The following is a 10,931-nucleotide window of genomic DNA, read 5'->3' as shown; positions in this document are numbered from 1 at the left end:
CTACTCTTGGTAAAGACATGAGCAGAGGTTGGTTAGAATAGAACAGAAGGGACAGTAATATCAGATACTTAAGACTTCAAAGACAAGTGAAGTTGATATGGGAAACACAAAGGGGGGGGATTCACATTACTGTCAGTGTTTGTGAATGCATGAAGATGGATTGCAGGCATTGGCCATGCATGTGCCTGTTGTCCTGGCTATATATGTTTGGCATCAGAAACATGCAAGGCTCCTTCAGCCCAAGAAAATCTTTTTGTCCTAAAATTTGCCCTCAATAGAGGAACCATACAAACGTCTCCCCTTGATGCTGGTAAAGCTAAGGTGTATAGTCCTTTCCCACATAAATGAAGTAGGAAAGAAACACATCTGCCACCTATTCTTAATTTTAAGAAAATTAGAAATGTGCCAAAGATGGAATTCTTTGAAAATGCTACTCAAAGGCTAATAAATAGGTACAGAAATGCCAAATGTCAAAGCAAAGATTAAGCAATAGTTTTTGTGGAACAGTGAAGTGAAAAGTGTTACAGCACATTTAACAAGGCCTAAATACATTTCAAAGTTCCACTTGTCTACTCACTTGTCAAACTTTAGCAAAATTGTCTAGCATAATAGCCCTATATCTTGTACAGTAGGATACAGAATAAAAATTCAAACTGAAACAAAGAAGCTCAAAATAAAAGAAACAGTAAAAAATACAAATGCAGTTAAATAACAACATCAACATTAATAGTTTCAAAAGCAGCAAGACAGATCTAAATGGCAGAGCAGAGAACACCCAACAGGCTTTCAGGACAGCCTTTGAGCTCAGTTTAAAACAGTGAAGTTGCAATGGACCACTACAGTCCTCCCTATAAACCATCCCATAGAACTGGCACCAGAACCAAGAAGCCTCTTGCAGCTAGTCAGTACCCAAACTTCAGTAGGTGGAGGCATACACAGCATGGCTTCAGACGTTAAAGAAAAAGAACAGAAGTGGGTACATAAAGTGTGTTTTGTAGTTAGCTAAATAGTTTGAGGTGGACTACAGGTAAGTGTTTACCTACCTTTGCCATATGCGCTAGCATATATCCAAGTGCTTGTGTGATGCATGAATATTGCACATATGGAAGTGCAGGTGGAACACTGATACCTGTGACTTGTTTAATAAATAATCCACTAGCTGCACATTAAACAGAAAGATTAAGCTTAAAAGCTTTCAGAAGGCATTTTAAGATTTTTAGTCTGGCTAAGAATAAGCAGTCTCTATCTTGGAACTGAGTCTATGGCAGTGTTTCCCAACCTTTTTTGGGCAAAGGCACACTTGTTTCATGAAAAAAATTTCGAGGCACAGCCCCGTGATGTCAGCGCGCAGCATCACGCCGGGAGGGACGCACGAAAGTAAGTTTCAATTTTTTTCCCTCCCCCTTGCCTTCCTTCTGTGCCAACCGCCAAAAAGCCAAGAATCGCGGGACCACTGGCGGAGGGGGGGAGGGCGAGCGGAGGCAGTGGCGAGCCCCGTTCCTCCCCATCCGCCCCATTCCGTGCAAGGAGCGCGAACAGGTGTGAGAAGGGGGTCAAACCTGCGGGCCGGCGCCGGGGAACCTCCAAGCTTTGGGGGTGGGGGGGGAGGCAGCAAAGCGAGGCAGGAAGGAGAGCGCGGCTTGGCTGGGTGAGCTTTGGCAGGGGCAGGGAATTAGAGCCGCGAGGCGGGCGCTGCGGACGGAGGCGCTGCCCGCCGAGCTCGCAGGCAGGCAGGCAGACGGCGAGAGCCCCGCGCTGGGTGGCCTCTCCTCGCCGTCGCCGCCCCTTGCCGCCCGACTCGCCCGCCTCCCTCCGGGGATGGCGCCCCAATCGAAAATTTGACTTTAAAAAAAGAAAAAAAAATCTTTCGAATTTTTTAATTTTTCCCACGGCACACCAGGCAACATCTCACGGCACACTAGTGTGCCGCGGAACAGTGGTTGAAAAACACTGGTCTATAGTACATGCTAACCTCATGGCTATAACATAAGAGCCTAGGTTTCCCCCTCCCCAGCCATTTGCTTTTGTGTAACAACTTGCCTCATCAAGAGTCCTGGAGACCTCACTTGCCAACAATGTTGTGGACATTTTGATTGGTCCTTAAAAAAGGTATTTCCCAACTGGATTTTGAAGTTGCACTGGCTGCCTAGGGACAAGAAACAGCCAACATTATTTTATACAAGGAAATATTTGGGGAGATTGTGTGTTGTCTATTAGTGGGGTAGTAGAAGATGCACAGCATCATAACTCCTAGTAGTAGTAACTGGAGTACAATTTCTACCCTAGCACATCAGTTTATACAAGTGGTTTATTTAGATGTCCTTTTTCTCATATCAATGAACTGTTATCACAAGGTATTGACAGAAATCATATGCAGCCCTACTTGGGATTCATTAGAACTGTTTCCATTCAGCACAGGTTATCTGATCCAATGTTTAACATGATGTAGATGCTATGATGTAGACTAGCACAAACAGTGCCAGTCTACAACTTTCATCAGGCAGTAGCTACTGCCTCCTGGATGAGGAGGAGGAGTTTGGATTTGATATCCCGCTTTATCACTACCCGAAGGAGACTCAAAGCAGCTAACATTCTCCTTTCCCTTCCTCCCCCACAACAAACACTCTGTGAGGTGAGTGCAGCTGAGAGACTTCAGAGAAGTGTGACTAGCCCAAGATCACCCAGCAGCTGCATGTGGAGGAGCAGAGACGCGAACCTGGTTCACCAGATTACGAGACTAATGCTCTTAACCACACCACCACACTGGCTCTCAATATGGTACCCAGCAGCTGTCAGTCATGGCGGCTATGGCTGATGGGTGTCCAACCATCTGAAGGGCATCCTGTTAGCTTACTGCAGGGTTTCCCAAACTTGGATCTCCAGCTGCGTTTGGGCTACAACTCCCATCATCCCTAGCTAGCAGGACCAGCGGTCAAGGATGATGCAAATTGTAGACCAAAAACAGCTGGAGACCCAAGTTTGGGAAACCCTGGCTTTCTGAGACTACCACTGTATTAGCTATTTGGGGGGTATACATTACATACATCAGTGAGAATAAAAAGCACATTAACGTTTAGAAGAGAGAAGACCTCAAGCCACTGAAACCAATGAGAAAATTACAAAACAATTTTAATTACTGCTGAAACACAAAAATATATACTAAGAAGGGTCAAACTGAAAGACACCAAATAACACTACTGTACAACAGCATCACATGAAGAGATTGACAGAACAACAATTAATGCCATGTTTGTGACGATTCCCTTAAACTGAAGACTGAATTTTGCAACAGTACTGAAAACAAGGAGCTGAAACCTGAACTATGTACAGTGGTGCCTCGCAAGATGAAAATAATCCGTTCCGCGAGTCTCTTCATCTAGCGGTTTTTTCGTCTTGCGAAGCAACCCTATTAGCGGATTAGCACTATTAGCGGTTTAGCGGATTAGCGGCTATTAAAGCCCATAGGGAAATTCGTCTTCTGAAGCAGCTCAAAAACGGAAAACCCTTTCGTCTAGCGGGTTTTCCGTCTTGCGAGACATTCGTCTTGCGGGGCACCACTGTACAGTGGTACCTGTGGTTACGAACTTAATTCGTTTTGGAGGTCTGCTCTTAACCTGAGGTACCACTTTAGCTAATGAGGCCTCTCACTGCTGCCGCCGCATGATTTCTGTTCTCATCCTGAGGTAAAGTTCTTAACCCGAGGTACTACTACTGGGTTAGCAGAGTATGTAACCCGAAGTGTTTGTAACCCAAGGTACCACTGTATTGCTTTTGTTTGCGTACCGAGATAGCACTGAGAAACAAAGAAACAGCAAAAAAGCTTATGTTGAGCTAAAAGGGCAAAACATTTTATTCCTAACACAAGATGAGGTCCTACATTATTTCATGCAACAGATTCAGAAGCAAAGCAGTTCTGCATGAAATAAAACCTTCTGGAAATGGTGAAGTGAGCATGGGATGTAAAGCACATTTCAGACATTAGGAGAAACAGTAAGACATTCAAACATGTAGTAGTGAGATCCAGAAGAACTGCACAGCTAAAAACAAAGTTGAGTCCACACACTAGCATTCTTTAGGCCAGCTCCAACAACTTAAAAAGTGATTAATACTGTGTTTGAATTGTATGCAATGGTCCACATGTTTTATAGTCACATTTGCTCTGAACTACAGTGAAGAATTGGTCCTTTTCTTCCTTTCAAGGAGTCAAGTCTTCTATGGTTGTCTACAAAACCTCAGTGCTGAACAAGTAAATAAACTTCAAGCACTTGCTCTTCAATGTTGCATAAACTTTCAGTCACATAGCCTTCTTTCAACTTTACAGACATGTTCTTAACTGATCTTTTCAGCATAGTTCTAGTAATTTGATGTACTCTGTAGCAATAGGTACATTTTTTAAAAATACAAGCTGGTGAAAAGGAACAAATATCTAGTTGTGGTGCTTACTAGACTGAGACCATCCAGATGTGGCTCTGCAAGAAGGAGAAGCTGTAACTGCAGGGTACACATTCTCCATAGAGGGTCTTCACAACTTCTGAGATCCTGGTGTCTTCCAGATGTTTTGGAAGGCAACTCCCATTTGCCACAGCCAGCTGGGACCAATGGTGTTGTCATCCAAAACATATGGAGGGCAGCAGCTTCACAAAGGCTGACTTATGTGTTTAGTTTATCAACAAAGTATGGTTTGAGATATATTTATCTTGGTCAAATACATGCAAACAAGAATCACTCACGGCTAATTAACATATGATAGGCTCTTCTTCTTCTTTGGCGATCACTTATAGCCGAGTAATATTGTCTTCCATAGACACGGTTTTAACAATGAGTCCTGATAGGCTATGGCAGATGGGCAAGCCTTTCCTATGTTTGCATAAAAAGAAAAAAACTTGCTACTCCGGTTTATGCACAAAGCAACCGCTCCTGGACCCACTTCATGAACATTATGGTACAGTGGTGCCTCGCAAGACGAAATTAATTCGTTCCGCAAGTTTTTTCTTCTTGCGAGTTTTTCGTCTTGCGATGCACGGTTTCCCATAGGAATGCATTGAAAATCAATTAATGCGTTCCTATGGAAACCGCCTTCAGACCAGGTCCGGGGACAGTCTGTCCCCCGACCTCTTCTGAAGGCTGGGGGGGGGGACAAGGGCTTTTCTTCCCACCCCCAGCATTTTAAAAAACCCCGGGACAGCGGAGGACTTCTCCGCTGTCCGGGGCGATGTAAAAGCCCCATGGAAGGCAGGCAGGGAGGACAAAGACTTTTGCCCCCCGCCCGCCTTCAGAAGAGGTCCTGGACCTCTTCTGAAGGCGGGCGGGGGGCGAAAGTCTTTGCCCCCCCCCCCGCCTGCCTTCAAAAGCCGTCCGGGACAGCGGAGAAACGCGCTGCCTTTCTCCGCTCTCCCGGGAAGGCAGGCAGGGGGGAGCAAAGACTTTCGCCCCCCGTCCGCCTTCAGAAGAGGTCCAGGCCGGCGGGGGCCGAAAGTCTTTGCTCCCCCCCACCTGCCTTCAAAAGCCGTCCGCAATAGCGGGAAGCGCTTCCCTGCTATCCCGGACTGCTTTTAAAATGCTGGCGGTGGGGAGCAAAGCCTTTCGGCCCCCGCCGGCCTTCCTGGACCTCTTCTGAAGGCCGGAGGGGGGGAAAGGCTTTGCTCCCCACCACCAGCATTTAAAAGAGGTCCCCGGAGATTTCCCTAAGGGCTTTCGTCTTGCGAAGCAAGCCCATAGGGAAATTCGTCTTGCGAAGCGCCTCCAAAACAGAAAACCCTTTCGTCCTGCGGGTTTTCCGTCTTGCGAGGCATTCGTCTTGCGAGGTACCACTGTACCTTAAAACACACCCAAGTAGTGTGGAGAAGCTGAGCTCTAACTGAAGAAATACACATTTGCAATAAGATGCCACCACAGACCAGTTGAAGTTGCAGAATGAAGACAAAAATTTGACTCCACTAGCAAAGTTCCACAGCTTTAAATGCAGATGGACCAATGTCTGGTGTGGGGGAGAACACACACCGATTTAAAAGCACACTTAAAACTGTTATCACTGTAATCCAGAAGCCATGACAGGGATACAGACTCGAGTCACCTCACAAAACACAGCTTTGATTTACAGAGCAAGAAATGTAAAAAGGTAAATACCCCTGCCCGTACGGGCCAGTCTTGCCAGACTCTAGGGTTGTGCGCTCATCTCACTCTATAGGCCGGGAGCCAGCGCTGTCTGCAGACACTTCCGGGTCACGTGGCCAGCGTGACAAGCTGCATCTGGCGAGCCAGCGCAGCACAAAGAACGCCGTTTACCTTCCCGCTGGTAAGCGGTACCTATTTATCTACTTGCACCCGAAGGTGCGTTCGAACTGCTAGGTTGGCAGGCGCTGGGACCGAACGACGGGAGCGCACCCCGCCGCGGGGATTCGAACCGCCGACCTTTCGATCGGCAAGTCATAGGCGCTGAGGCTTTAACCCACAGTGCCACCCGCGTCCCATGGCAAGAAATGTAAAGTCCCACAAAATGTTTACTTTAATAACGCTTAGCCCAACACACCTAACATTCATAGCCTATATTTGTTAAAACTCTGTACACAAGGTTCTAACCCACTCCATCATCACCCTCAAAAACTCCAGTCCTAGTGACGTGGCAAAAGCTGCAGACAATTCTTCAATTGTCAAGGTGTTGTATTTTACAAAAGAAGCTCTTAGTACTACAAGAGACAAGCCTTAAACGGTTTTTAATGTGCTTTGTAAGAAAGTATTTAATCAAACATTAAAAATGCTGAAGGTTCACTTGAATATATTGTTTATAAACAACAACTAATATTTCTGCACATACACTCCTAATCCACAATACAGAATGTACATTGGTAGAAAAAAGAACACCCTGAAAAACCCACTCAACTTGGCAGTTCTATGCATGTCCCAAACCTTCTCACGACATGCTTTAAAAAAACCCCAAAACCCAGCACTTTTGTCAAGACAAGAAAAAAAAGTTTAAAAATAAAAAAGCCCTACCAGTCAACTGAGCTATTAGAAAATAGCCAGAAATTCTGTACAATCAGAAAGCCAAAACAGACCAATCCTCAGCACATTTAAATCAAAATCTTTCCACGCTATTCAAGTGAACCTTTATATTAATAAACACTAAAAAAGAAATTGCTTCAAATTTAAAACGTAACTTTTACGAACCTTACCAATTGCCGCTACTTATAAAAAGGTGTAACCGTACAAATCTGAGGTTCTTATCTTACCGTTAACTCTTAATTACTCTTCAGTTTCCATCTGTTATTTTAGAAGCTTCGTTAGTTAAAACAATCTGCTTTATTCACAACGTGAAATAACAAGAAGACTCCCAATATAAAACAGAATTCAGGATTAGCTGATCCATAGTTGGGAGTGGCTGACACTTGACTTAATGAAAGTGGATATAGCATCCGTGAAGAGCCAAAGATGCAACAGGGAACAATGCTCACAACTAAGCAGAAATAATGTCAGATATTTTGCATTGTGTTAAAACAGGATTTTAATTCGCTACAAAATATTTCTCCAGGCTTGAGAAATAACTAGTCATAGCTTCTGTTCCCAATAAGCCTATGAAAGTTAACTCTGAAGTTACCAGGGTGTGTCTACTTCCACACCATAAGGGGCAGATTCACAGCATGTTCTCTAAGCTAGAACCAGAGAAGTACACATAATAAGAACATACAGGACAAATAGGTGGCACTTACTTACTTCTAGGGGAACGGCTGTTGTAAATAATGGCTTACGAATCAAAAGCCACATCAGACGGCTTGGTAATTTACAATTTGTCGTGTAATTTGTTTGGCCTCTCCACAACTCTACTGTGGCCTGATGGAAAGCTTTTTTTGTGGCTAAACAAACTGGGCTAAAATAGATCCTACTGGTTTTTTAAAAGACTAACCGTTTACCTCCAAATTTCTTCTCCTCATATAGTGGTTAAACACACAAAACGAATAACTGAACTGGGAAATGCAGAGTGATTTCAGTGTTTGAATACACGTGTGTTCTGGTGTTCCATGTAGTTTCATATTTTGTTTTTGTTTTGTTTTTTTAAGAAAAATACGGAAAGTGATCCAGCTGGGTGGAAACAATGCTCCTCTTCCCTTTTCAAATGAGCTTTCCTTTTTTCTTGGGTGGTCCTTTGTATCCTTTGGCCTTCCTTCTTAAGGTCCGCCTATCCACTACGGGCACTTCGATTTCCACATCCTCTGAACTGCTGTCTGCGGCTTTCTCAGAGGCGGGCTCAGCTGACTCTTCAGACTGTTCATCCAGTTGGTTCTTTTGCCCTTCTGGGTGATGCGAGTACGAGATATCCTCCAGTTCAACCATCATTAAAGCGCCCTGGCCTAGAACAACGGGGGCCTCTGGAGTGTCAGAACCTCCTTCTTCACTCTGTTCCTCCACAGAGGAAGTTGTGTTAGGAGACACATTCTCAGAAATGGTATCTTCCAGAGCCTCAGTGGTTGCTACAGAGTTCGAAAGGCCGTTGTTGGAGGGTTCTTCCTTCTCGGCTGCAGCGACGGGATCTGCATTTGGAACAAGGGTCCTTTTCCTTTGCGTTGCTTGTTGTTCTTCTTCGGGTGGAAGTTCTGCATCTGCCACACTGTCAACCTAATGGAGAAAAACAAACTCTTGTTAGCCATTTTAAGTCAAAGTCGAGGAAACTTTTTGACAATATTCTGAGGGCTGCAGATGAGATTCTTAACTTTGTAATAATAATAATAATAATTTATTATTTATACCCCGCCCATCTGGCTGGGTTTCCCCAGCCACTCTGGGCACCTTCCAACAAAGTATTAAAATACAGTAGTCTGTTAAACATTAAAAGCTTCCCTTGTACGGCATGCTACATTCCAATGGGCTGGATTTAATTATTATTATTTTTTTATAATATTGCCAATGATTGTACCAACATGGCAGAGAAGAAACTCTTAAGCATCGCTTATATATTTCCCCTCACCTTATCAGAAACGTTGTCATCACTGTCTTCAGTGGATTTTACTGACGAATCAAGGATTAATGGGACAAGTAAGGTTAGGGTTGTTTCCTCTGGATTTTCCAGCTGCAGCTTTGACTCTCCATCCACCGCTTCACTTCCTGTTTGTCCTTCAGCCACTATTGAGACCTTGATAGCATCTTCCACAAGCTCTCCATTGAGTGGCTCCACCTCCATTTCCTATAAAATGGCATGTACACATTAAAATGGTGCAAAGCCACTTTTATCATGTAACGTTAACAACAGAATTCAATACATCAGTGACAAGACTCTCAAATTATAAAAAGCATAGAAAACAACAAAAGAAAAAAATATTGCTTCCTGGTTGGATGCACACATTATTCAGTCAACTCCTTTTCCACTTGTTACAAGTAAAGCTAGGTAAAGGGACCCTTGACCATTAGGTCCAGTCGTAGCCGACTTTGGGGTTGCGGCGCTCATCTCGCTTTATTGGCCAAGGGAGCCGGCGTACAGTCATGTGGCCAGCATGACTAAGCCGCTTCTGGCGAACCAGAGCAGCACACGGAAACACCGTTTACCTTCCTGCTGGAGCGGTACCTGTTTATCTACTTGCACTTTGACGTGCTTTCGAAATGCTAGGTGGGCAGGAGCAGGGACCAAGCAATGGGAGCTCCCCCCGTCGTGGGGATTCGAACCGCCAACCTTCTGATCGGCAAGTCCTAGTCTCTGTGGTTTAACCCACAACGCCACCCGCGTCCCTTCCAAGTAAAGCTACCTTGCACATCCTTTCCAGAATTTAGATTAATATATAAACTTGACACCATGAGGGGGTCATATGTACCCTAGATTTTTCTAGATGCTTATCTCAGTGCATACAAAGTCTTCTGTCCAAGCAGAGAAGGCAATAGCAGGCAGAAGCCCATGGCTTCCTCCTCTGCCATACTTGGCAGAAATAGGGTTGTTAGTGCCTCAAACAGACAAATTGTTCGTAATATATTCAAATCACACCTCTTTATCCTCTTGCTTCTCAGATGCAGGACACATCTGTGGCACTTCTTGGGCTGGTTGTTTCTGGTTTTCAACTAACACCTCCTGCTCACTTTCAACCACATTTTCTTCCATCTCCATCACCTCTTCCGAACTTTCAGATACACGTGCATCAGGTTCTGGTCTGTGCAGCAACAAGAACATTGAATGTGAAATACTCAAGGTATATGTAATATTGAAATGCACACTTTTAGTGTGAGGGACGCAGATGAAATTAGGCAGCGGATAATAAAACAGTGTGACATACAGACAAATCCAACCAGTAACTCCATCGAACGAAATTTTTTTAAAAATCAAGGAAGTATTTCATTTCAAATGACGCTTTATAGAAATCAATTGACTGCATTTGTTCCTATGAGCAGAAATTATTGATGCCAACGCCTGATCCCATGGCTTCTTCAGAGAATGAAAGGGGAATGGATCCAGTAGATCCAAGGCTGCCTCTCTCCTATACTGCCCCCGAAACACCTGTTTTGGGGGCATAACACCAATGGTGGTAGCCAAGCATGTGGAGCTTTCTGCAGGTGAAATAACGGCTTCCACAGTGGAGTTTCCCACCATGCTAAATGAGCTCTTTTCTACTGCTCTTCTCCACTGGAAAACACCTCAACACAATCCTAACTCCCTCCAGCAAGCAGACCTTGCTCAGTGAGGCTACAACCCTATACACACTAAATTGGGTAAAGGCTCCATTCCTATTGAATGCAACGAGACTTAATTTCAAGCAGTCATGTATAGGATTACATTGTCAGAATCCTAGATGGGTGAAAAATCAGGGTTAAAAACTTTATCTGGCATGCAGAGTCTCTTTTAGTTCTGATAGGTTGATGATGAGGAATAAAAAATAAACATTAACAAGCCTTTCCTTCCAACAATTTTCCTTTGTTTTAAACTGTTTTTAATACTGTATTTTAAATTGTTGAAATAA

At 44.2% G+C, this 10,931-nt stretch overlaps 1 protein-coding gene and 1 long non-coding RNA gene across 5 annotated transcripts in view; both read right to left on the bottom strand.

Moving 5' to 3' along the window:
- Window positions 1-66: 66 nt before the first annotated feature.
- LOC309514731 lies at window positions 67-5,216 on the bottom strand. The gene is made up of 3 exons (XR_014212143.1): window positions 3,572-5,216; window positions 1,950-3,336; window positions 67-1,253 (listed from the first exon to the last, which is right to left on the bottom strand). It is a non-coding gene; the product is annotated as an uncharacterized lncRNA (long non-coding RNA).
- A 1,480-nt stretch (window positions 5,217-6,696) lies between these two features.
- FAM169A (family with sequence similarity 169 member A) overlaps window positions 6,697-10,931 on the bottom strand; it is a 37,950-nt gene continuing 33,715 nt past the window's right edge. For all 4 annotated transcript variants that reach the window (XM_082191925.1, XM_082191922.1, XM_082191924.1 and 1 more), the window contains exons 12-14: window positions 9,965-10,127; window positions 8,960-9,175; window positions 6,697-8,610 (exon numbers count right to left, since the gene is read on the bottom strand). In XM_082191925.1, the coding sequence (XP_082048051.1) occupies window positions 8,107-8,610; window positions 8,960-9,175; window positions 9,965-10,127 (883 nt within the window). In that variant the 3' untranslated portion in view covers window positions 6,697-8,106. The remainder of the gene's footprint in view (window positions 8,611-8,959; window positions 9,176-9,964; window positions 10,128-10,931) is intronic.

This window comes from Podarcis vaucheri, assembly GCF_965113315.1.
Source record: "Podarcis vaucheri genome assembly, chromosome: 11".
In the NCBI taxonomy this organism is placed as follows: Eukaryota; Metazoa; Chordata; class Lepidosauria; order Squamata; family Lacertidae; genus Podarcis; species Podarcis vaucheri.
The sequence above is the reverse complement of the archived record's forward strand: the minus strand, read 5'-3'. Positions and strand labels throughout refer to the sequence as shown.